The sequence below is a fragment of the Crotalus tigris genome, unplaced genomic scaffold (assembly GCF_016545835.1).
Source record: "Crotalus tigris isolate CLP2741 ecotype Arizona unplaced genomic scaffold, ASM1654583v1 scf7180000024513.1755786, whole genome shotgun sequence".
In the NCBI taxonomy this organism is placed as follows: Eukaryota; Metazoa; Chordata; class Lepidosauria; order Squamata; family Viperidae; genus Crotalus; species Crotalus tigris.
Window position 1 is genome coordinate 1,360,676 of NW_024100685.1, and position 25,640 is coordinate 1,386,315.

A 25,640-nucleotide genomic window follows, 5' to 3' on the forward strand; every position below is an offset into this window, starting at 1 on the left:
CAGAGGAGAGGAGAGAAGAAGGGAGAAGAGAAGCAGACAGAAGATTAAACCATTCAGTCAGTCACAACACCACAGCCCCTCCCGGAGAGCCTGCTGCAAAGGGTGCAGCCCCGTCTCGCTTCCGGAGCCTCCTGGATCCCAGACTGATTCCTGGGGCTGGACAGCCGGGGAGCATCGGAGCAGCAGCCAGAGCCACGGGCAGGGGGGGGAGGGCGGCACATCCCCTCCACCGGCAGCCTCCAACCACCGCCCTGGATGCCGATTACATCACCACGCCAGAGCCCTCCCCTCCCCTCCCTTCCCCTCCCTTGCAGGCGACTCCTAGATCCAGAGCTACGCTGGTGGTGGCAACGGCCGCTGCACCAGAGATGGGCCAGGCTCCTTTCCCCAGAGGAGGAGGACGGGTGGGGGGAGGAGGTGGATGTGCACCTGGAGCTCGGTTGTCTCCCTCCCCCCACCCCCTCCCCACAGGACTCCCTCCAGAGGCTCAGAGGAGCCTCCTTCCTTGCAGGGTGGGTGCAAAAATGCCCCCAGTATTATCCTTCTTCCCCTTCACACGTGTGACATCTCCGTCCAAGGCTGCAGTGGGGCTGTACCTCTATGGGGGGGTTCTAGTGGGATCCCCCCGCCCCCCCAGATGAGAGCCTGGCCTTCTGGGAAGGAGAAGGATTGCCGGGCTTGCAACGATGCCCCTCAGGAGCCCCCCTATTAACTGTTGGGGGGCCCTACAGGATTACGTCTTTGTTTCTACCTGGAGTAGTAACTAGCTCTTGGTAGAATATCAAGGGCCAGTGGAAAACTCCCAAGATCGTGGCATGTGGCCACCTTGCCCACGCTCTTCCTTCCTCTGGGAAGCCCACCTTTCACGGGGGGGGGCACTGCTTTCAGATGCAGGCTCACGCTGCCCCACGCCTCACCCAGGCAGGCGCCCCAGCCAGAGGGGGTAACCTGTTCCGGCTTTTTGCACCTGAGGAGGGGGCTGCTTTGGGGGACGGCCAGGGAACCCATGGAGCACATCAACAAGGCCAAGCAGACTGACAGGGATCGAGAGGGGCCACAAGCACCAGGCCAGGAGCCTCAGGGGCTGCTCTGTGGCGAACTTCTGGCGTGTTCGCCCCAAAAGAAGAGCCCCCCTCCAACAAACTGAAGTCCCAGCTGCCCAAGGTCGTGGCCTGGCAGCTCCTGCCGCCTTCAGGGTCCCTGCAGAGTCCTCCAACAGAAAACAAGCTGGCACGGGCCGCAGAGAGGGCATCCCCCGGGTTCTGCCCCCAAGGCCCCTCCCCCCCCCACAGGGTGCCCTGGCCCTGCGTTCGGGGTCTTCTCTGGGAGGCCATTAAAGGGGGGGGGAGAGCAAGTGGCTCTTGAGCAGGGAGACCAGCAGATCTCGGTACGGATCGCCAAACTGGGCGTCTCTGAAGGGGACACGCTGGAGGGCTGGACCAGGAGAAACTGGGGGGGGGGCTTTCCCATAAGCCCCTTCCCCAAACACCCCTTGGTGCTTTCAGGCGTATCTCCTCAGCCCCAAGATACGAAAAACTGGCCATTGGGCTGAAAATAAAAAGGGAACGGCCTCTTCAATTTTGCTGCACAAATAAAAATGCTCGCGGAGAACAGGGAGTCCTTAACCACAGCCACAATTCAGCCCCAAATTTATGTTGCTAAGCGAGACATTTGTTAACTGGGCTTTGCCCCATTTTACGACCTTTCTTGCCATAAGTGAATCACTCCAGTTGTTAAGTTAGACACCTGGTTGTTAAGTGGATCTGGCTTCCCCTGCTGACTTGGCTTGTTAGAACAGTGTTTCTCAACCTTGACCATTTTAAGGCATGTGGACTTCAACTCCCAGAATTCCACAGCCAGCAATGCTGGCTGTGGAATTCTGGGAGTTGAAGTCCACATGCCTTAAAATGGTCAAGGTTGAGAAACACTGTGTTAGAAGGTCTGAAAGGGGATCACGTGACACCCCTGCCCTGGATGCTGCGACCGTCATAAATATGAGTCAGTTGCCAAGTGTCTAAATTTTGATCACGTGACCCTGGGGATGAGGGAAGGGCCGTGAGTGTGAAAAACGTTCACAAGTCACTTTTTCCGGTGATGTTGGAACGGTCACTAAATGGGCTGTTGTAAGTCAGGGACTGCCTGCGCCCCCAGAGATCTTTCAGGAGCCACAATTAAAGCCGTGTGTGGTGCTTGGCCTGACGGGCAGCAGCCTCCCCTACTTCCCCCGGGGGAAATGTGGCCCTGGACGGAGGCTGCTCCCGCTCTGGGGGAAAAGGGTGCCCAGCCCTCCTGCGCACGCATGCACGGCTTCCGTGCTCTGGGAGGCCTAAACTTAGTGACGGTAACCTTTCAAGCCCTCAAGTCCTCCGAGCCCAGCTTTCTACAGAAGCAAGAAAACTCAGAGGAACTCAGAGGAACCGGGGTCTACGTTAGGAACACTAAAACGGGAAAGAGAGTGAGATTCCCCTGGTTATCGGCCCAGGCGGGCACAGCCAGGACTGACCCGCAGGACGGACGGAGGGCCGTTGGAGCAGCAGCCGCCACCGAGGCTGAGCTGGGGGGAGGAGAGGGGAGGCCAGGCCCCACGGAGGCCCCTCCCCAGAGAGGCTGCTGCTTGGAAACAAGGCCCATTAGATGCAGGGGGGGAGAAGGGGGGGTGACACATTATTCCACACTAGAGGGGGGAAGCTGGGGGAGGAGACACCCAACAGACAGGGCAAGCCGTTGTCCAGGCCCTCTGCCTGTCTACTCCAAAGCAGTTCATTCTTAGAGAGCCCCCCCCTGCCCTCCCCCCTCCTGGCGAATGGCTCTGGTCTGCCGGGAAGGGCCAGGAGACAAGCGGGGAGAAAAAACAGGCCTCTTTCCCTGCACAGGCTTGCCCGCCTCTTCCCCAGGGATCCGATTAGTGCAAATTACGGGGCAGAGCGAGGAGGGAACCACCTGAGCACCCGACGGAGGCCCCTTCCTGGCCCCCAAGATCGATCGGGGCACCCCAAAAGGGGAGATCGGGGTTCCTGCTTGGAAACAGGCCTTCCTGCGGCCTCAGGTCTGGGGGTGACTCCTGTCAGGATGGTAACTGCGGGGTCGGAGAACGAAAGCCCTTTGCGTAATTAAATGGCTGAAGGTTTGTAAGACCGCCAAACGCCCAAGAGGTCGGTTTTCTCACCAAAGTTGTGACCTTGTGAGACGTTGGCCCCCTAAAAATCACCTGTGTTCATTTTGACACTCGTGTTCCACAGGCCAACCCTTCAGCCTCCACCACCCGCTCCCCGACTTCCTTAAGCCACGGGCAAGCAGGCGGGGCTGAGCACCCAAGGACCCTCCCAGAGAAACATGAACCCGGGCCGGGGAGAGGAGGCGGCGGACTTTGCAGGCTCCTGGGCAGCCCATCAGCACCTGCGCCTCTCCCAGACCGGAAGACAGATGGCGGCAGGACCAGAAAGGGAGGGCCAAGGGGGGGGAGGAGGAGGGAGGGAGGGGGCCTTCCCCCCCCCCACAGCCATCTGTCACCCACAAGACAGCCGGAGGCACCAACTAATCCAATCAGCCACTTGCCTGGACCGAGAGACGGCTCCCAAGAGCCCCTGGACCCCTTCCTCGGAGGGACAAGTTGGACTGGGCTTGGTTTGGGTAACATGGGGAGGGGGTTGCCCTGAGGCGAAGGACAAAGACTCCTGGAGCCCCTCCCAGACTTGCTTTCCCTCCTGGGGTGCACTCCCAGGGGCACCAACCGCCAGCCAGCTGTCAGGCAAGCCGAGACCTGTTGCCAGAAGCCAAACAGGGGAGACGTCACTGCACACTGGGGGGGGCGGGGGGGTCTGCCAGGCACTCCTCAAGGTGGACAACGACAGAGCCAGGACCAGGTTCGGGCCTCATGCAAAGCCACAGCGATGGATGGAGGGCGGTTCTGCAAGCAGCGGGGCGCAAGCAAGCGAGGCATGCAAGCCGAGGCCTCAGACACATGCAGCGGGAAGGAAGCGGAGCTGGAAGGAGGCGGCGGTTCTCCCCGACCCGCTGAGTTCGGGGCTTTGCAGCTGGTGTAGCCTGCTGTGTCTCGGGACCGGGAAGAAGGACCCCCCTCCCCCTGGAAACAGGTAGGGCCTCTCTTGGGGCGGCTAGAGAGAGGGGAGGGGGGATTCGCCTGGCGGGTGCTTTTGCTCGTACCTGAGACAGTGCTGGGACTTTCTGCTGGGGTGTGTGGGCTGAGCAGCCCAGCCTCCCCCCCCCCCCAAGCCACTCTCAGCCTCTGCTTGTCCTGCACTACCCAGAGCAGCCACCCAAGAGCAGGGACCACCTAAGGGCTCCTTTTCTTACTGGGCAGCGTGAAGGAGGCTTCGGACCCCTTTGCCCAATTCTCCTCCAGTGGCATCTTCACAACGCCACCCCCCCCCCAGCCCAGCAGTGCAAAGCCCGTCCTGCCTACCGCTGCTTGGGCAGAACGGTGGATGGAGATCCCGGCGCAGGGGCTCCCAGCCTGGCAACTTGTAAGACCCCCAAATCCCAGGCAGCAACAAATTGTGGGAATTGGCAGTCCACGCCTTAAAGTTGCCCAGTTGGGAGACCCCTGCCCCAGAAGACAGTGAAAGGGCTGATTTGGGGGGGGGAGACGATCTCAATCCTCATAGCTATAACCCTTGGCCAGCCCTTGCCTCAGGGAGGCAGCCCAGCCCCTGCCTCGGGAAAGCTGTCCCTGCTACGGCCCCCACAGCGGCAGACCAGCCGGGGGAAGGGGCCGCTGCTCTCCCCAAACTGCTGTGGGGGGTAGCAGTGCAAAGGGGTGCTGACGATGCTCTTCCCCCTCCGCTAAGGCCTCTCACGGCTAAGCCAGGTGGGGGGGCGGAGGTGGGGGCACCCGGGTTTACAGCTTTCTTTGCGGCTGCCAGAAACCCAAAGCAAGCAGGATTGACAATTGGCAGCCTCTTTACGGGCAACGCTAAGCTGCCGAGGGGGACATGGCCCGGTGTTCCAGGAAGCCCTGAGCCAGTCAGGGACCCCGTCGGACCCCTCGGGTGCCCTAACGGGAACATCCATGCAAGGGGGATGCATGCGTGGATGCAGCAGCTGAGGCCACGACAGCCACCAGGGTGGCCTTTTGCACAACTGTTTCATGCGCACGAGAAAAAATAGGCACCACCTTTTTAGGTTTCACTCCGCGCTGCATAGTAGAAAGAGGACAAAGGGTCAGGTTAGATCAGGGGTGGGGGACCCGGGGGGCTCACAAACCAGTGGCTCCAAACGGAAAGATGCTCCAGGTGTTCCAGCTTTGAGGATGTTTTGTGGGCCTCTGGGCCACCCCCACCTGCCCCTGCCCCAGGTCAAGGGCAGAACCGAAGCCCAGAGGGAAAGAGCCCCCTTTAGTGGTCACAGCTCACCCACCCTTTCCGGGACCCCCATTCCCCACCACCGCCGAGGCCGGAGCCTGCTTCGCTCCCGGGCCGCAGAGGGTAGGGCAAGGCAAGGCCCCAATTTGTCCCCGGACAGGAGACTCAGAAGTGATGCTGCCCCCCTGGCCTCCCCCAGACTAAGCAAGGCCAGAAGTGCTCCTGGTGCTCTTGGACGCTGCCATGTGACGCCTCCCCCCCCCAGCACAACCCAAAGCCCAGCGGAGCAACGTCATCCAGTCAGAACGGGAAGAGCGTTGCGTGTTTGTGGATTTGTTTACAATACATCAACCCTCTTTCCCTTTCCCCAAGCTCCAATTCCAATTTTGCCCCCAAAGGGAGAAACCCCGAAGGCAATCCACACAAATCCTGATTGCTTTGTGGGAAATTATTTCAGCTTTTTACTTGTATGGATTCAGAAAAACGCTTTTTTTCTGACTGACTACGGACCATCTGGTGGTTCCGTTTTGTCCCCACTGTGCCACATTCACCCAGGCAAATGCCACCCAAAGAGGGGACGGTCCGGCTGCCCTCTTTGCCTCTTTCATTTCTGTTCCGCGACTGCAGAATTATTGCAGAGGCGGCTGGGAGCGCTTCCCAAAGGAAACCCTTTCCAGGGGGGAGGGAGGGAGGGAGGGAGGGGCGGACCTGGCCGTGGAAAGGAAGCTTCAAGAGCCCTTTGAGTCTGGATTGGGTTGGGGGGGGGATGATGAAGGGGCGCTCAGATCTGGGCAGGGACCCCACGGGGACTGGCTCTGACCGTGACCTGGGATCCCAGCATTAAGGATCTTGGCCATTTTCTCACCCCTTCGTAGGCTGGGCAGGGAGCAAAGGCCTGGCCAGAGCAGAGAGAACCAAGCTGATCTTGTTGGCAGAGAGGAGGGGCCCCAAGGAGGGGCGGCAGAAGTCAGGGGGGGGGGACCAGCTCCGAAGAAGAAGGCCAAGAGGAGCAGCTGCATCCCTGCAGCGCTAAATGGAGGGAACCAGCCTGGCTGGGTGACGGAGAGGAGAAGGACAAGAGGCCCCTTGGTGGCCAGAGAGAGAACCGGGAGCCGGACCTGCTGGCTGAGCCTGGAGACGGTGGCTGTCAGCTGCCTATCGGCCTTATCCCGGGGACAGTTTGCAAGGATGGATAGAGCCATAAAAATATAAAAGAAAAAAGAGAAAGTCTAACCCAGTGGTTCTCAACCTTTTTAATGCCGCGACCCCCAACCGATCATAAGTCGAGGACTACTCAACCGGTCGTAAGTCGAGGACTACTCAACTGTCGCAGCACCGTTTGCAGAATGGGACTTTTGGCGGGCTCAGCAGGGCAGAGACAGCCTGGACAACCCCTATTGGCTTTGGAAAGCCAATAGAATTAGACTCTATTCAAGGGAGTCTATTCTATTGGCTTTCAAAAGCCAATAGAATAAAAGGGAGTAGCACAGCTAAGGAAAAGGGGGGAAAAAATGGCGGACTTCGTTGTTTGGCGACCCCCGTGAAATGGTCATTCGACCCCAAATGGGGTCCCGACCCACAGGCTGAGAACCACTGCTCTAACACTGGGCTCTTCCAGGGGGACGTAAAAGGACTCTGACTTTGGCTGGCACAAGGCGTCGGGGCACAAGGCTGGCAGAAGGAGCGACTGCCACAGGGCAGCGGCTTCATACCACCCCCCGAGCTTACGGGGAACCAAGCAGCGGCGCAGACTTTCCAGATTCTTCCACGGCAACCGGCCAGTTGTTTCCATCGGGGGCTGATGGAGAGTCAGCTGCCCCGCTAGAGCTGAGCACGCCGGGCAGAGGTGGCTGATCCCTCGGGGTGGCGTGTTTCAGGGCCACGGTGGCCACAACGGAGTCAGGGCCAAGGGTGCCTCAGGTGAAGAAGGCCCCCCTCCCTCCCCACGACGTGCAGAGAGCCCAACTGCAAAACACCAGATTTTTCCTTTGCAATGAACCTCGGGTGACCTCAAATGATGATACGGCAGATATGAACCACTCACCAGTTTGCTGGCTTTGGGACCTTCTGAAGAATCTGGAGGGGAAAATCAAAATAACCACATTTTTGAAAATGGTTTGATTGGGGGAGGTGGGTGATGTATTTCCTCATAAAAAGCTATACTCCACCTGTTAGTCTGCCTTTTAGGAGCTTCTGGGGAATTCTCTGAGCTCGTGTGGAAAAATAGCTTTGAAGCAGGAAGTCCGCTATCTCGGACCCTGCAGGTTCTCCCCCTCCCCCCCCCAGCCCTTCATGCCGTCCATATTTAGAAACGGGCCTTGGGGTCCCGACCGGGAATGGCGGAAGGCTTAAGCCAGTGTTTCTCAACCTTGACAATTTTAAGGCGTGTGGACTTCAACTCCCAGAATTCCACAGCCAGCAATGCTGGCTGTGGAATTCTGGGAGTTGAAGTCCACACGCCTTAAAATTGTCAAGGTTGAGAAACACTGGCTTAAACTAACATGTGTGCAAGTCAGTTTGTGCCTTAAAGTTCTGGGGTGCTCTTCGTTCCCCTACTGTCCTATTAGCAACGTTTCGTCTGATACTCAGACATTTTCTTTATTATTTCTTTTGATTTATTATGATTATTAGTTTCCCCCCCCTTCGACGCAGGCCAAACCACCAAGGGAATCAAAGTGGAGCCCTTGCAGGGCCCAGCAAGGAGCGGAAAAGGGAAGCTGTTTCCCCAGCTCTGCTCCTTACACGTCAGGCTCCGAGTCAGGGCTGGCTGGGACGGGGGCACGGGGCCCTTCCTCTTGGGGCACCCACGGTGACCGAGGAGGCGGGCAGGCTGGCCCGTGGCCTTGGGGATCAAGCTCTGCTTCTCCTGCCGTCTGAGCCACTGAGCAGCTATCAGGCCCTCTGCAGCCCCCCCCCCCATTGGCAGCTGTGGAAGCCTGCAGAGGCCTGTATTGTATGTGGCGGTTTCCAGGGAAACCCTCCAGCAGAGAGCGATGAGGGGGGGGCTTCCAGGGAGCCAAACCTCCTGCAAAATCAAACACCTGGATGCTGCTTCCCTGCCGCCATCTTTCTTGCATGCCAGCTCCTCTCTGTTCACCCTCCTTAAGAGCCACCTCACCCACCTCCTGCTCCACACCTGAAAACCACCTGCTCTTCCAAGCCTGACGTGGACCCTTCTCCGTCCCTTGGGCCAGCTTCCCCCCCCCCACGGGTGGCCCCGGGGGTCCCAGCTCCGCCATCCCGGGCTCCCCTGCGACTGAGCAGATCCGTGGAGGGCCTCTCCTCGGCCACCAAGGACATCGAGCTGCTCAGCCTCTCCCCCTTGAGCACTGGGGGGCTTCTGGAATGCCCCCACCAGCCACCTGCCGGAAGCCCCGTGAAGGGCAGCCCCTTGTGAGCAGAACTTTTGCGGGGTCTCCTCCACTGCTCCTCTTGGAGGGCAAGGCCCGGCCACCCAGAGAGGCGAAGGGCCACCTTCCCGGAAGGAGTCTGGCCCCCTTTCGTGGGGCTCTTCACCAGCAGCCTCTTTTATCCCCGTGTAAACCACTCTGAGGGGAATTAGGCTCAAGAACGGCGGCCCACAAGACGGGAGGCCACCCCCGCTTTCCAAAGGAAGAGACAAATAGGTTAGGGCAGCAGAGCCATTTTCCAGCGCAAATGGCCCATATACCGTACATAGGCAGGGGAAGTCCTCAGGCCCCAAGAAGGCCGAAAAAGCTGGAGGCCCTACCTCTCTTGGGGACCCTGGATGCCGAGGCCTCCGGGGTTTCTGGGGAGGTGGTGTCTGCGCCCTCCTCGAAGACCTGGATCTAAAGAGAAAGGAAAGGAAGTGAATAAAACGGCCCCACCTCTGTCCTCTTTCCGGCATCTTCCTGCCTCAGTGCAGCACAAAGTGCTTTCCCTGCACGGCGCTGAGCCCACCCGCCCGGTCGGGGTCCCCAGGACGGCCCTTGGCCCTGTCCCCAGCCAGAGCTTCAGGGACGCGCTGTGTCTTCCGTGAGCTGCAGGAACTGGAGAGATAGGAAGGGGGAACCCGGGCTCTTTTTCTCTGGGGCCTCTGGGCAGCTAAGGCCCCACTGGGAGGCTCCTGGCCATGGCCCACCCTGCAACTGCCCTCTGCAGCCCACGAGAAGTTCAGGACTGCAGGAGCAAGTCTTTGTCCGAGAGCCGCTGGTTCCTGACCCGGGACTGACTGCAGTTCTTTCGGGAGTCGTGTGAATTCCTCCCAGGCGAAGCGCCTGCACATCGCCTCACACAGCCAACAGCCCCACCTCCACGCATTTCAGGCCACGGCTCCTCGGACCCAGAGGGCAGATGCAAAGGAAAGCAAGGCCCCCCAAGACCCGCAGGAGGAGCAGCCAAGGCTGGGCGGAAGGATTCGAAGAGAGCCACTTCTTTGCTCCAGTCTCTGAGATCCGCACCGGCCCGAACGCCAACATTTCCAAAGCTGGGATCACCCCTTGAGGAGTGCGGACCCAGCCAGGGTGTTGGGTGAGGCTGAGAAGGGGCTCCAGCAGGGACAGAGCCGGGAGAGAAACGCCAGAGGCTTAGCTGGGGGGTCTCCAGCAGCCACCCAGCTTCCTTCTGGACAGAGGGCAGAAAAGGACGGGGGCCCTGAGCCACGGACTGGGGGCCACTGGGGGATCCCACCTGAAGCCCTGGGAGCTTTGGGACGGAGCTGCCTCAGGAGCAAAGGCAGGAGCCAAAGAGAAACCAGGGATCACTGATCCAGCGTCTGAGGCAGGAATTGAAAATAAGGTTCTATATTGTCATTTGGTTTTAAGGACCAGGCCTTCTCCCCTCCAGGTCGATAGCTACCTTTATTTATTTACAACATTTATAGCCCACCTTTACTATTTTTTTATAAATAATTAAAGGTGGCAAACAAACATAACACTCTCCTTCCTCCTCTGACACTCCTCACAACAACCACCCTGTGAGGTGGGCTGCACTGAGAGAGGGAGGGGCCGGCCCACGGTCACCCAGCCAGCTTTCACGGCTGACGTGGGACCAGCCATAGCTGAACCACTGGGCGAAATTTAAATCCGTATGGATCGAAAGCAGCATAAAAAGCAAAATCCTAAATAATTCTAAGAGTCCCTGCAAGCATCGTATCGTGCCTGCTTGGATGCCAGAATGTCATCAATCAATCAATCAATCAATCAAACATCCAACAAGCTTTTGTTGCGGGAAATCTGAATGTGTCATTTGCAATCGCTTCCCGGCAGCCGAAAGCAGGGGAAGAGTGTGGCAAGGGGGGGTCAAAGTCGCTCAGCCCCCTCCCCGTGGCTTCTTCGAGCCCCTCCAAGCCAGCCAGGCCCCAAGGAGGTTTCCCCACGCCCACCCACAGACCCTCTTCCTTCCTGACTGGGGGGGGAACGCCTGTCTCCACATCGGGGGGCCACACCTGCAGAAGGGAGGCTTACCTGCGACTGTCTGACGAAGATGCCGTGGTTCTCCTCGCAGGTGAAGTATCTCCTCCCCTGCACCGTCCCATCGTTTTTGCCTCTGGGTTCGTCCAGGATGACGCCGACCCATTTCCCTGTGGCAAAGAGGGTGGCCCCCACGTACGCCACCGTCCCACGGTGCCCCTTGCCAATCACTTCCACCCGGGCACCCACTTTCAGGGGCTTGCCGCTCGCTTCCGCACTCATCCTGGCACTGGTGCTGGAGACCTAGACGAGCCAACACAAGAGGGAAGATGGTTGGCCAGCTGCACATTTGTGGCTTGTAGATTTTTAGATCGGCTTTCCTGTGGGACCTCGAGGCAACACACACATGGAGCTCTCTTCTTGTTTTCCCCCCAAGGATGATCCTGTGAGGCAGGCTGGGCTGAAGGAACGTAACTGGCCCCCAATCACCAGAGAACTACCATGCTGGGGGGGGGGGTAGACCAAAACAGCCCAACAACCCAACCGCTAACCAAGACGCTAACAACAGAGGAGCAACAAAGGCCGTCCCGCCACCCGGAGACCACAAATGAGCCGCCTTGAGCCGGAGAGGGAGCAGGAAGAGGCCTGAAAGCCCGGGGGCTGCGCCCTGGGGTGAAAGGCCCACCTCTCTTTCTGGGACTGCTGGCAGCCCGCAGCCTCCTCTGGACGCCCTGAGTTGGGGATCCCCAGAGCAACTGCTCTGGCCAGTGGCACCCTCCCCTTCGGGCTCCGGTTTCGACGCTGCCCTCGTGGGCCCTGAGGGAGGCCTTGGGAGGGAAAAAGGCCCTTTGGAGTCTGGTGGCCGGAGCTGCTGGCTCTGCAACTTCTCTGGGCTCCTGAAGACGGCCAAGGCGCCAGAACGGATAAACCGGGCCGAGTCCAAACACCCGGAGCCTCTCTTGGCAAACTCCAATGTAAGTTTGGGGACCCAACCTGGTCTGGCCCAGCGGTGCCCTTGGCGTAAGCCCTGCCCCGTTCGGAAGGGAGCCGGGGATCCTGCCCGGTGCGGAGCTTCCACGGCAGAGAGGACGGGCAGAGCTGCTCTGGAGCACCCCAAGAATCTCTCTGTAATCAGAGATGCGGAAATCAATTGCACAGAGAAGCTTCTCCCAGTTGCTTCCCTTGGCTAAGTTCATTCCACCCTGGATCGGAAGGGAGGAAGACCCCCGTCTGTTTGGAAACCTCAGTGGGGATCAAAATGCCCCCAGACGTGCCTCCCACAGCCTGGCCCTTGGAAGAAGCCTCGCCCTGGGCCGGCTGCTTCTCCAGGCCCCCCAGACACAGGCGCTGCCACTGCTCCCAAGCCGGAAGGCGCCTGGCAGGGACCCCCTGGCTCCCCTGCCCTGCAGTCAGCCCAGACCCTCCTGCTCCCTGTCAAAGGCCTCGTCCCAGCCCAGAAGCCCCACCGGGGGAGCAGGAAACAGCGGGAACTCCTATTAAGTCTTCCGGGGCCTGCTCTCCTTGCCCCAAAGGTCTCAGGCAGCAGGCCTCTGAATCAAGACCCAGGAGAAGAAGGCCCCAAAGGGCCCCAAAGGGAAGCCCTCGGCTGTCCAGCCAGACCAGGGGGGAGGGGGGGAGCTGCTTCACCCCCGCCTCTTGGCGTATGGCAGCTTGGCAGGACAAGATGGGTGACAACTGATTGACAGTTAAGGTTATTATCTGTTTTTATTGATTATTTATGTACCGTAAATGCCGGCGTATAAGACGACTTCCGCGAGCGCTGAAATCGGCGCCAAAGACGGGGGTCGTCTTATATGCCGAGTCGTCTTATACGCCGGAAATACTGGTAGTTTCCGGCGTATAAGACGACATTCTAGGAATGCGGCCCGGCTATAAAGACGGGGGTCGTCTTATACGCCGGGTCGCCTAATACGGCGGCATATACGGTATTTAACAGACTTATATGGCCACTCATCTGGTGAAACATAACTCTGTGTAGCTAAAACAGCCATAAAAATAAAAAATCTGGTCCCTGACCAGCACCCTTATTGCCAAAAGGTGGCCCTCAATACAGGCTCTGGAGTCTCCGTCTTCCTCCAGCAGCCCTCCGGGAATCCCTCAGGCCACTTCCACTCCTGGAGCTGGCTCAGAACCCGGGGTCCACCTGGCCAGGTGCAACCTCAGCCAAGGCTGTGGCCCCTCGCTCCTTCCAAGCAGCCACTGAGGCTGCCTCCACTGAGCTGTGCCCAGAGCTGCAAGGCCAGCTCCCTCTGCACGCCACCGAGGTCCACCGGGTCCTGCCTGCCTGCCTGCCTGCAGCAAGGCCAGCTGGAAGGGACTGACGACAAGGTCTCCCCCTTCTAGATCCCTCTGATCCCAAGACAAAGGATCGGCTCCAGGGCACATAACCAGCCTGGAGACCCCAACACTCTGCAGGCAGTTCTTCCAGCTGCTCCCTCCCTAACGGGGATGAGGAGCTGCAAGAGGGAGGCAGGCTGGCCTTCCTCAGACTAGCAACTTCTCTGCCACAGTAGGCTTGAATCTGAGCTCACACCCACATCCGGTCAGGCTCAACTCATCTTCCGCCAGCGTCACTCTAGGTATCTCTGCGCCCACTTCACCTCCCGGAATATCAACACCCACCCACCCACTGTTTGGAACAGCAAACGAGGAGGAGCTCACAGCATCAAAAGTATTCTTAAAAAATGAACATTCAATAAAACCCGTCATAAAAACACCCACAAAAACGAACTCCCTGGTAATCAGGAACTGGCGAAATCAGCTAAGCAAACCCTCTGGTGTGACTCCCAGCCAGAGCCAGAGGGAAGCCCCAACCGTCCCCTGCTCAGGTCCGCCAGCTTTTCTCCCTCCCTCGCGCTGAAGGCGCCACGTGCCGGAGGCGGCCACGGCTCCCCGGGCCTGGTTCAGCTGAGAGCCACGTGCCTTTTGGGCCTCTGATCGGCGTCACAAATCTCTTATGCCCCAAGACTAGAATTTGGGCCTGAAGCCACGAAGGACTCAGCTTGCCCAACCCCGGCCAATGACCGACATCTCAGGAGAACGCCGACTGCGGGCGAGATGCCCCTTGGCCCTCCGACCGAAGCGCCCCTGCCTTCTCACCCCCCCCCCCCGAGAGCAGAGGGCCCCACCACTGCCAGATGACCGGATGGGCACAGCTGCGAACGGAGCCGGTGCCTTCACTGCTGCAGCAAAGGCTTCCAGGCAGAGGGACCCAAGAGAGGCTCAAGGGCAACCCGTGTGGAGGCGCAGATCAAGGGACCAAAGCCAAAAGACCCAGCGCCCAAACTGAGGGAGAGAAGCCCAAATCTGCCTGGAAAAGGAGCTGCCGAGGCAGCCGAGGATCGGAGAAGGAGGCAGAAGGCTGCCAGGTGCCTGGATGATCTTTCGACTTGATTCCTCTGCAAGGAACAGCAGCTACCCCGGAATCACCGTCTGCTACTTCAGACCTCTCAGCCCCAGTGGTGGCCCAGGAGGGCCTGCCCGTCTGGGCATCCAGGCCAGAGGAAACCCCCCCCTGTCCCAGCCCCACTCTGGGCCTCCTCCTGAGTCACTCCCAGCCAGCTGAGGGACCGTGCAGCCTGGGGAGTGGCCCTCCAGGCCCGAATCCCCCCCCTGCGCAGAGTCAGGGCGTCCATCTCCAGTCAGACATCCTCAGCCTGAGTTAACTGAAGGATGACTGGGCCGGTCGAACAAGATTTTAAGTGACTGTTTTATTTTCTACTGTAACGGAACAAAGAACCAAAAGCAAAGTATGAATAAAGGTATGAATCTGGGGCAAGCAAGCAGGCGTGTTGGCACAAGCCAGGCTGAGTTGCAGCCTTTGCTCATAACTCCGGCCTTTCGCCTCTTCAGCTGGCCGGTCCTCACCCATTTTCCCTGCTCTATGCAGCACTGGTCACTCCCAGAGGAAATGTGACTGGTCAGAAAGGCGGGATGCCAATAGTGAAAATAAATCAAACCAGTCAGCCTCACCTCCTCCCGAGGACACACATCAATTCTGCAACAATCAACAACCAGAAAGGGAAAATCTCAGTTATGGTGCTAGCCAGGCCAGGCCATTTAATCCAGTCGCTCTCTCCTGGGAAGGCCCAAACAAAGAAGCTGCGGCTATTGGCTACTACCTGGGCTGACCTCCCCAAATCCAAATGCAAGGCAACCCCCCAAATGCTGTTCACTGTCCTGTGTCTAGTCCCACAATCTCCGGGCATTCTGAGAGAAATTGAAAGGAAAACCGCCAGGAAACCGCGTAGGTGCCACTCTTCCCTTTCCCACCGGTCCTCCGCCAGGCCCGAAAGCTCCACCCGTCCAGCTGTTCTGGAAAGGCCCCTGGAGCTCCAGAAGGTTTCCTCATCCTGAATCAAACTACTGGCAGGCCGCAGCTCAGAACAGGCCCAAGGATGGGGGCCTGGGGGCCTTTCCCAACCTATCCGGTGAGGCTGCCCAGGAGTGAGCCCCGGAAACCTTTCTCCACCCCCCCCCCCCCAGCTGAGGCCGCTGGTGCACAACCGCCTTCCCACAGGCGGAGGGAAGCGGGCTGCATTTTGTATTCGAATGGGGAGAAGGCTTCCTCCCTTCCCCCAGCCTCAATTCATCAGGCAGCTTGCTGCAGGAGAACTGAGCAACGACCAACCGACAGACCGGGTGGCTGGCCAAGTAGCAGAGGCAAGAGAGGCGCAGCTGGAAAGCCTTGGAATGTTGCTCTTCCTCTTCCTCTTCGAGCCGCTTGGGCTTCCAGGCTCTGCGAAAGGGACGGAAGAGGAGGCTGCTCCCACGTCCCCAGAGCCCAAAGCACGTTGCCACAGGCCCTGACGGCCTCTGGGGGTGGGTGGAGGACGGAATCGGAACGAAACGGCAAAACCCCCAAGAGGAAGGTCCACGGAGGCTGCAGGGATGGCAGTCTGGGTTTTCGGGGACCGTCCATGGCTCCCCTCGGTTTCAGTGGAGAGGGAGGCCAAGAAGGGGCAAGGAGCCAAGAAGGGGAAGGCTGAAGCACCATGCCCAGGTGCCCCACTGGCTGCCAAGAAAGCCAGAGGCAAGTCCCAACTGCAGAGGCTTCCCGGGCAGAGAGGACCATCGGCCCACGTCCCTCCTCGTCTGGACGCACAAAGCATGGCGAGGGGCAAACAAAACAGGGCACCTTTCCCCTTGTTCTCTCCCCCTCTCTCTCTCTCCCCCCATCCACCCAGCTGCTGGCCTCCCTCCCCTGCCTGCAGAGCCACGTAGCACCCAGCAGCAGCCTGGGATCTTCCGGTCCTGCCCCCCTGTTGCCACTCACCTGGCCATAGGGGTGTCGCTTGACCTGGGCCATGCTGATGCTCTTCCCTGCCAATTTTGCTCTGGAAAGGCAGCCTCAGCGCACAGCAGGATTCCACTCTTATGTCAGAGAGGAAGCGACCATCCCTGGGCGCTGGGCGGAGACCCCGGGGAGGCTGAGGCGGAAGAGGCCTTTTTGTGGGAGAGGACCCCCCCAGCCCCACACACACAATCCTGCCCAGCTGATGGAGACTCACTCTGCGCTAGTGCTGCTCCAGACTCTTGTCACAGGAACTGCCAGCCCACTGGGTCCTAATGCTAGCTTGTTCTGCCCCGAGACCCACAAAGGCAATGCAGGTGGCTCGGTAAGGTAGGGCAGAGACCTAGATGGCCCCCAGCTCTGCGACTGACCCAAACAGCCGCCCAGGGCAGGAACTGACAGCCCCAGCTCAGCTGCAGGAGACCCCAGTCACGCCAGGAAGCTTCCAGAGAACCACCAGGATGACAAAAGCATCATGCCCAGCTCTAGGCCTCTGGGCTCCCCTCTTCCCAGGAACAACAGAGAGAGAGAGAGAGACAGACAGACAGACAGACAGACAGAGCCTCCCTTTTGACCAGCAGGGCATTCGTGGACCACCCCTGAATTGTTCTCCCCTGGGTTCTTCTGGAGATCAAAAGGGAATGTCCGAATGGACGAGGCTCTGAAGGCCTGCAGGCCCAGACCGGCTGGGGCCCAAGGATCCCACCAGGCCTCCGGCCAGAGTTTCCCTACACCGCAGCCACAGAGCTCTGGCTGGAGCGATGGGGACGACACACGGACCTCCAGGCCCCTCTGGGAAACTACCCCCAGGACTCCCGCCCCAAGAAGCAGTGCTCTCCCTCCTGCTTACCCAGATGCTTCTTAGACTCTCTCCGGGAGGAAGTCTTAAAGACTCTGAGATCAACAAGATCACGCTCCCTCTGCCTCTGTTATACAAGAATTAATCCATGATCATGACTATTAATGACTCCATACAAAACTAGGCTGAATTCAGATTAAAATGAGGGCCTAATTTGTCTTCTCCAAAATGCCTGCACTGCACGCCACTTTCTCAAAAACTCTGTACAAAAAGGAGTGCTGAGGACGGGCCATTTGGCAGAATCCTCTGGGCCATTTTATCAGGCAAGGAAGACCCCCCGGCCATTCCTTGGGCCCTCCTGGCCAACCTCCAGACGGTCAGGGGTCAGGAGACCACCCTGAAGGCCATAAGCCAAAAGCTGCTCCATTCATTGGAACAGACGCTCTGCATGGCCCCCATGGAAAGCAACATTCACCCCAGCAAAAGGCTCCGTGATTTTTACCCTAAAAACGCTTCAGAAATCCTCCGCACAAATCACTCAGGGCGCCAAGCAGGCTGCAAGGGGCCCCTTGATGCAAAGTATGCAACTGAAAATGCAATGACGGGGGGGGGGGTGGCCACAAAGCAAGCTCCCCTTGCTGCCTCTGTGGCCAGACTGCAAAAGTGAGTCTATCGACCGATGGGAGCCTGCCTTGGTCCTCATCGCCACGCTCCACACAACAGGCTTTTACAACATGTAGCAGAACGGCGTTTTAAAGAAGAAAGGGGGCAGAAATTGGTAACAGCAAAAAGTCAAAATTTGGCAAAGCTTAGCACAATCGATATGGCTGAGCAGAGAAAAACTGCAAGATTTGGTCCTAGTCAATACAACCATTTTGGCAAATTTAAAAAAACAAAGTCTTGCACAGGAAAGGAGGCAATTAGGAAACTCGGCCACATCCCCTGATTCCCCTTCACCCCGAGGACAGAGGTCTTCTGCCTCTCCTTTGGCCCAGGGCTACGAAAGAGCCCCAAGCAAAGCCGGGCTCTTAAGGAAGCAGGCCCAGAGTCTCCCTGGGAGGACACCTTGCAGAGGGTGCCTGTCTGGAGAGACACAGCTACGCTCCTCAGAGACGTGTGACACGAGAGTCACGGGACGCCCCACCCGAGCCCTAATCCCACCGCAGGAGTGTCCCCTGACCGCAACGGCAGACGGACTCAGCTAACGTTTGGCTCTAACTGACCAAGTTTCAGTGATGCAATTTTGGGCCATGCTCACCTTATCAGAAAAGGTCTGGAAAAAATCAGCCCACACCTGTCTGGTGATTACCGCCCTGGGTGGCCTCCCAAGGAATTAGGAGGTTCAGCTCCAGCCCTTCCCCCCAATTTGTTCACACCTGTACTAGGTAAACGGCAGGGTGTGTGTGGAATAATTGGGCATTACTAGGAAGGTGCATTTCTAGGTGAGATGTGTGGGATACAAATCTAATAAATAAAATTTAAATAAGGTGCCCTTGAACCTCTCCAGCATTTTGTCTTTCAGTCCAAGGACAAAACATCTGCCTTTCGTGCCAAGTAAACTGGGGGGGGGGCAGGACTTTCATGGCAGCCTCATGCAAGAAAAGCAGGAGCCTCAGCCCAAAATGGCTTCATCAGCAATAACAGCATCTCTAGTAAAACTGGCTGACTTTGGGAGGCTGGTTTTTCTTCCTTTTACATCTTTCTATTTTACCACATGTTATTCAGAGACTTTTTACAACTGAGCAGCATATAAATTGCACAAATAAATACTATGGAAGACTCTCTCCAAAAGCTAAATTAGCTTTGACATTATTATCCTTCTGAAAGCTTTTAAAAAAATTTTTGGGAGAGAATATTGCTTACACATTGATATTCCTCTAAGTCAGCGGTTCTCAACCTATGGGTCGCGACCCCATTTGGGGTCGATCGACCATTTTACGGGGGTCGCCAAACAATGCGATCTGCCATTTTCCCCCCTCAGGGGGCAGCGCCGCGCATGCACGCTGCGCATGGGGGCAGCGCCACGCATGCGCGGCACGTTCATGTGACGGGGTCGCCGTCACACAAACGTTGAGAAACGCTGCTCTAAGTTATTTTCATTTTTGTAATTGACATACTGTTTTTAATTATCATTATGCATCACTGAGAATTGTTTGACTGTGGCAGTTTAGAAAATTAGTACACGAATGACCCACCTCCACCACGCTCCTAAATCAAGAGAGATCAAGATGAAATAATCTCCTTCCCCTGCAGAGTCCATTACAGACCCCGGAGCATATATAACTCCTCTGTGCCTTCTGAGATATGACTTGGCTTCCATGCACAGGCCCTTTTTTCTCAGAATTCTGACCTTGCAAGGTAGGGAGGGAATAGACCAACTGTAACTGGGACTGAATAATTTTGCACCACGGTACCCAGAAGCCATGACACCTCGCAGGAAACCTTCAGGGCTAAAACCTTTCTGGATTCAGTTAAGTTTTCTTCCTCTCTGAACAGCCGGCTACTCCAAGAGACAGCTACGGTTTTGTGTGTTCTCTTTGCCTTGGCACAACGACATTATCCATCCAAACCAGGGGAAGGCCACCTTGGCTCTTTTATGACTGGTGGACTTCAACTCCCAGAATTCCTGAGCCAGCCATGCTGAGGGGAAAGGGAGAGGTCTCCAAGCTGAGCCAGGCTGGCTCAGGAATTCTGGGAGTTGAAGTCCACCAGTCATAAAAGAGTCAAGGTGGCCTACCCGATCTAAACCAAAGGCGATCTACAATAGGAGGACGAAGGAAGCACCATTGAATCAGGATATCAATAGATCAAATACAAAAAGTATGTAAGAAAGAGCATCTGGCTATGCAGAAGGAGAGGCCTGGCAGTTGACTGGACAGGAAGCCTCCTCTGTCCCTGGCCCCGGCTGGATCCAGCCCGCCATCACAGCCCACCTCTCTCCAGCGTCTCTCAGAGAGACAGACCCCCAGGAAAGGGCAGGGGAGCGGAAGACTACCTTGCCTGGGTTTTCCAGACGTGGAGATAATAAAGTTTCCCCCAGACATTTGTCTGGTCTACAGATGCTGAGAGACTTTGCTTGGCTCCCACAGGAAAGAGGGCCCTGCAGAGCGAAAGCTGCGAGCACGCAGGGATGACGGGCCAGCAAGTAGACCGGCTCTTCGCAACGTCTTTGGGCAAGTGAGACAAGCCGTGTTTGTGGGCTGAGGTCGCTCACAAATGCTACGGAGAAGACTACCGTCTCCAGCAGGCTGAGAGCTCTAAAGAAGAAACAGCCTCCTTGCTCAACCCACAGATGGCCCCTTCAGAGGGATTATATATTTCATTTTCTAATCACTTCTGGAAAGAATTGTCGGTTGCTTTTCAGCCATTAGGAACCTCTGGATCAACAAGTTGGACAGCACTGGGGAAGCATCCTTCAATCCCTACCGGAAGTAAGTTTTAAGTGCTTAGGAAAAAAAATTGAGGGAACAGCCAAAGGGTGATTAAAACTTTTGATTTTGGAAAGTTACAAGCAGACTAAATGTCCAAATAAATTTGAAATGTTGGTGGTGTGGATAGCTCTCAGGCCCCTCGGGATGGCCTGTGTTACATGGCTGTTCCGCGTGCTGCACCGGTTGCCAGTTTGCTTCCAGGTGCGAATCACGGGGTGAGTTGCCACCTTTAAAGCCCTTTGTGGCATTGGCCCAGTTATCCAGAGAACCCCTCACCCCAATGGGACTGGCCCGCTCCACCTGTGCTGGCAGAGGGTGCAGGCCGCAGACCCGTCGGTCAAGGGAATTCAGTTGGTGGAGAAGAGCCTTCTCTGCCCTCTGGAACTTGGTGTCCCCCCCAGGGGGCCTTGTGGCCCTTATGGAAGGCCGGCCAGGTTGGGCGCTGCTCTCCGATCAGGCAACCCTGCTCCAAAGGGGAGACCTGCGCCCACCCAGCTGAGCTTCCGTCTGGGCCTGCCAGCTGGCCTGGGGCCCCAATGGGGGTGCCCCATTCTGGGGACAGCTACTGGGTTAAGAAAAGCCCCCACCTCTCCAGGTGTGCCTTGCGTTCCCCTCCTCCACCTTTCTGAACTGCACCTACTTTAGGGCTGTTATTTATTGTTTCATCATTTTGACATCTACCAGTTTTAATGCTTGCAGGCCGCCCAGAGTTACCTCCAGGTGAGGTGAGCGGCATACATACAAATACATAAAGAGCTTAAAATTATAATCCTTCCTGTGGGAAAATGTTTTTGTTTTGAATTTAAAAGAATAATAAAGAGTTTTAAAAATGGACACTAGAGGGAACCAGAGGGAAGTAAATATTACAATTAAAGGAGAAGAACACATAAATTCCACTTAACAGAAGATGTAAAATTTTCTAACACTGGATATATTGAAGGATATTTTTTGAACCAACGGTAGACTCAGGAGTTAATGTTAATAGTGTCAACAGAGACATCTGCACAGATTGTTTCTAAAAGATGTTATGGGAGAGAAACAAGTTTTACCTAAGAAGGCTGAGTTTACAAATGACGGTCTACAAGAATCGCAAGGAAAAAGGTGCTCAAAGAAAGTGGCTGAAATTGTCTTTAGAAGCTCTTTGCTGACCACCCCAGAGGGATGCTCACCTGGGAAAGGTGTGGGAGCCACATCCAGCCATTCAACTCCCCCTGAAGGGTATTCTCCTTAACAGCTTTCCCAAAATTGGTGCTCAAAAGCCTTTATATATTAATCCCTTCAATTCCTGCCGGGGAAAACCCACTTGTCATCCAAGATTTTACTAACTACCGGTTCATCAGTCCCCTTGAGGGCCCTTCTGTTGCCTCCCCCCCAAGTGTCCCCAAACTCCAGGTGCAGCCAGCAGCTGGTTCACCTTCCAGCCAGGCCATTCCCAAAAGGGAAACTGGAGCCCACCAGGCATTAGGACCCTGAAGGCGTTACAGCGTGGGCGTCTGCGCACTGGCAGATGCCACCATTTCCCAATTTCAGGAGTGGGCGAGCCCCCTTCTCCGGAGAGGGGAGCAGGGCGGCTGCAGCAGCAGCAGCAGCAGCACCAAGGGGGCCTGGCGCAGGGGCTGGGCGGCGCCCTTCGCCCATTTTTCTGCCTTGTTTTTTCAGCAACAACCAGAGCGGCTGAGAGCAGACCAAGAGAGGGAGGATGCTCTCCACTGAAGGGTAACCATAGCAACGCCGAGAGCTCCGAGGAGGATGCTGGCTGATAACCAGGTGAGCTGCTTTTGGTGCAGGGTGGTCCCCTCCAGGTGGGTCAGCCCAGCTCCATCCCTGGGGGAGGGGGTCTGTCTGGGGCTTCCTCGGTGGTTTTTCCTTCATTTCACCTTCACGAGAGGCACCCCCAGAAACCCCAAACCTCTCCCGTCCTTCAGCCCGGCTGTCGTCTGTCCTCCATCTGCCTTGCCTTTCTCTCACTGCGGGACCCTTAACCGAAGAGTAGAAGAGTAGCGCAGCTGGACTTGAGGCGCCCAAAGGAAATGGCTTCTCTGTTCCGTCCCCTTCAGCTCCAGCTGCCTTGGACTAGGCACCCCGCTCCCCGGAGCCACTATGGCTACTTGAGAGGCTGGAAGCCACCAAGCCTGCCTGCGGGTAGGGGCAGATTGGGGAAGGCCACTGGCAACTGCAAGGCTGCGAGATGGCCTGGGCCAATTCAGTAGCAGCTGCTGTCCAGATCAGGCTGCTAGTGGAGCTTTCTGGATTAATTACTACTCTCCTTTTGACCGGATATGCTAAAGAAAAAAAAGCCACAGCAGGGCATCCACAGAGCTTTCGGTGCTGCTCCCAGCTCTAACCCCATAAATGGGAGACCGGCTCGCTCAGGGAGATCTCCATTTGAAAGGCAAGGGTTGAAAGGGGTGCCATCTCTACTGCCCATCAATGCCTACAGCACAGTTCAGGGCTGATCATGTAGGAATTCACAGCCATGACTAAACAAGTGGTACCTTAACATGACCAGAGCTAAGATAAATGCTAGGGTAACACTGTCTTCAAATCCCACTCTGTTTTTATTTATACGTGGAAGGTTGGGATTTCTGGTGCATTAAAAATCAAGATACAAACACAGCAATCACCAACCAGAGTTGGAGGAGAGGTGGTGGCATGGGAGCCCTTTTGTCTTTCCCAGGAAATCAGTGCAGAGCCTGCAGGGGCATTCAAGGAAGGAAAATTGGCTACTTTTACAGTAGGCCAGTGTAGGTTTCTCCTGTGATTGACGTGCATTCTTAATTGGCACCTGAAAGAGAAGCTGCTTAGAGCAGGGCTCTTCCAACTTGGCCCTTTGATGACTTGTGGACTTCAACTCCCAGAATTCCTCAGCCAGGCACAATTCTGGGAGTTGAAGTCCACAAGTCATCAAAGGGCCAAGTCTGAAGAGCCCTGGCTTAAGCAAACTAGTTCTTCCTATTGTGAGCTGCCAGATAACAAGTTTTCTGCTCCAGCTCCAACTGGATAATGACTTCCCTCGTCTGACTTATTTATTTCCCTCCTTTATTATTTTTACAAATAACTGAAGGTGGTGAACAAATCCAACACACCTCCCCCCTCCTAGTTTCCTTACAACCACCAGCCTATGAAGTGGATATGATGGTGGAGAGAGAGGGGGAGAGAGAGAGACTGGTTTCATGGCCAAGGCAGAACTTGAACTCAGTCAAGCCTGGTGCCTTAACCATTATACCAAAATAGCTCTTAGCACAGTGGTTCTCCACCTGTGGGTCGGGACCCCATTTGGGGTAGAACGACCATTTCACGGGGTCGCCAAACAACACAGTCCGCCATTTCCCCCCCCTTTTCCTTAGCTGTGCTGCTCCCTTTTATTCTATTGGCTTTTGAAAGCCAATAGAATAGACTCTCTTGAATAGAGTCTAATTCTATTGGCTTTTAAAAGCCAATAGGAATTGTCCAGGCTATCTCTGCCCTGCTGAGCCCACCAAAAGTCCCAGTCTGCAAATGGTGCTGCACCAGTTGAGTAGTCCTCGACTTACGACCGGTTGAGTAGTCCTCAACTTACGACCGGTTAGAGGTCGCGGCATTAAAAAGGTTGATAACCACTGTCTTAGCAGGTGTCAACAGCCTGCTAAATCCTTCCTCCTCGTTAAGGTGTAACTTCCCTTGCTGATGCCTAAAGTAAGCAACCCCAGGAGTGGAGGGGGAACAGAGAGAGAGAGAAGAGAGGGAAAGAGAGAGTGGCGGGGATTAGAGAGAGAGAAGAGAGAAAAGAGACGGGGAGAGAGAGAGTGTGGGGGATTATAAAGCTTCCCCAATGAAAGTAACCCCTTCGTGAGTCTAATTCTGGAGACCATTCCCAGCACTCAGATTCACTGTGGCAGACTGGGGAAAGACGCCCTAAGAAATTAACAGGGAAAATGTTAATAAACATGATCCAGTTTATTTGGTCCTGGCGCCATTTTCAATATCCTCCTGTTTTGGTATCAGTCCTGCAAATTCTAAATTATCCAGCAACACAAGAATGTCTGAAAATCTTGCAAAACGCAACATCACGTGACTGTGTCAACAGTTCCAACACTTCTAGTCGCTTTTGTTAGCCCAACCCTGTCTCACTGTTAGGTGTGACATCACAGAATCAGCATTTGTGACCTCCTCCCGTCTCTCCCTTTGACTTTGGCTGTTGGAAGTGAGCAGTGAAGTTTGCCAATGGCACAGGATGCTGTGGGCGTTGCAGTTGTGTGATTGCATGGGGATGCTGTAACGGCTGCAACTTCCAGGCTAGAGACTTGTTCAGTGACACTATAACTTTGAATGTCGCTGAACAGTCGTTACCCAAGGGGTTCCTGTATTATAATGTGAGAGCCTGAAGTTTCCCTTTGACTGATCAGAGCCCATCTCCACAGCACTCAGGTTCTGACATAATTATTAATACTTCATTAACTTTACATGCCCCCTGGCTCCCAGCAACTCTGACTTAAACTTATAATCCCGCCAGCCTGCCCAGTTCATCAGAAGCGGCAGCATCACAGCCTCTCATCAGCCTCTTCCACCCTTCAAGCGAGCTAAAAGAGCATATAAACCTCCAGGCAGATCAACTGGGGAGCATCCGGAGGAAATAAATGCTCCACTCTATTATTATTACGCCCTTCATAAACCCCATTTGGATGGCTAAGCCCAGTTCAGGGACTCCCAGGGCCAAAAGGACGGAGACGAAGTGGAGCAAGGTGGGGGGGGGGAGAGGCGAGGGGGGGCTACCCAAAAGGCGGAAGATCTGGGCTTCATAAGGGGGGAGGGGGGGGGACTGATGGCTGGCTCCAGGGGGGAGGGGGCAACGGAGGGGGGAGGGAGCCCCCCAAGGGGAGTGATCCAGGGGGGAGGGGGCGCCAGGACTGGGAGGGGAGGTCCCGAGAGCCCCAACCGTTGGTCAAGCGGGGGGGGCGAGGGGGGCGGCTTCTCTCAGTCCCCCCTCCCCAAATGGAAGAAGCGAAGATTCGTTGTGAAGTTTTGCATCCCGGAGGCGCCTCCCCGCCTCTCCCTCCGGGCGTTCCCCTCAACGACAGGCTGGCCAGGTAGGCCGGCCGGGGAGAGCGCGACGGGCCCACGGAAGGGGGGCCCAGCCCAGCTGCCCCTCCCCGGCTGCTGCTCCTCTCCCTCTCTCTCCTCCATTCCCCCCCCCCGCAGGAGCCAGCCGGATCCCGCCGCCGGCCCTCGGCACGCAGCCCGCCCGAACACCGGGAACCGGCGGCCCGCTAGCCCAGCCGGGCGCCGCCCCCCCAGTCGCCGCTCCTTCCCCGGACCGGCGGGACTCCGGGCCACGGCGAGGGCAGCCGCCGCAAAGCAGCCCGCTTCCCGGGCCGGGCCGCCGCCCAGGAAACGGGGACGGGTCGGGCCGCTGAGCTCCCCCAA

At 56.7% G+C, this 25,640-nt stretch overlaps 1 protein-coding gene and 1 long non-coding RNA gene across 8 annotated transcripts in view; one reads left to right on the forward strand and one right to left on the reverse strand.

Moving 5' to 3' along the window:
* Nucleotides 1–25,640, reverse strand: part of DCTN1 (dynactin subunit 1) — a 48,390-nt gene that overhangs the window by 22,550 nt on the left and 200 nt on the right. For 2 of the 7 annotated variants that reach the window (XM_039333823.1, XM_039333822.1), the window contains exons 1-4: nucleotides 15,990–16,165; nucleotides 10,748–10,996; nucleotides 9,052–9,130; nucleotides 7,366–7,397 (exon numbers count right to left, since the gene is read on the reverse strand). In XM_039333823.1, coding sequence (XP_039189757.1) covers nucleotides 7,366–7,397; nucleotides 9,052–9,130; nucleotides 10,748–10,996; nucleotides 15,990–16,022 — 393 coding nt within the window. In that variant the 5' untranslated portion in view covers nucleotides 16,023–16,165. Of the gene's footprint in view, nucleotides 1–5,134; nucleotides 5,156–7,365; nucleotides 7,398–9,051; nucleotides 9,131–10,747; nucleotides 10,997–15,989; nucleotides 16,167–25,640 lie in introns of those variants that run through there. The other 5 variants (XM_039333827.1, XM_039333826.1, XM_039333820.1 and 2 more) reach the window with 4 other exon arrangements.
* On the forward strand, nucleotides 1,923–25,547 carry LOC120303909. The gene is made up of 4 exons (XR_005555555.1): nucleotides 1,923–4,094; nucleotides 19,896–20,237; nucleotides 21,897–22,004; nucleotides 25,416–25,547. It is a non-coding gene; the product is annotated as an uncharacterized LOC120303909 (long non-coding RNA).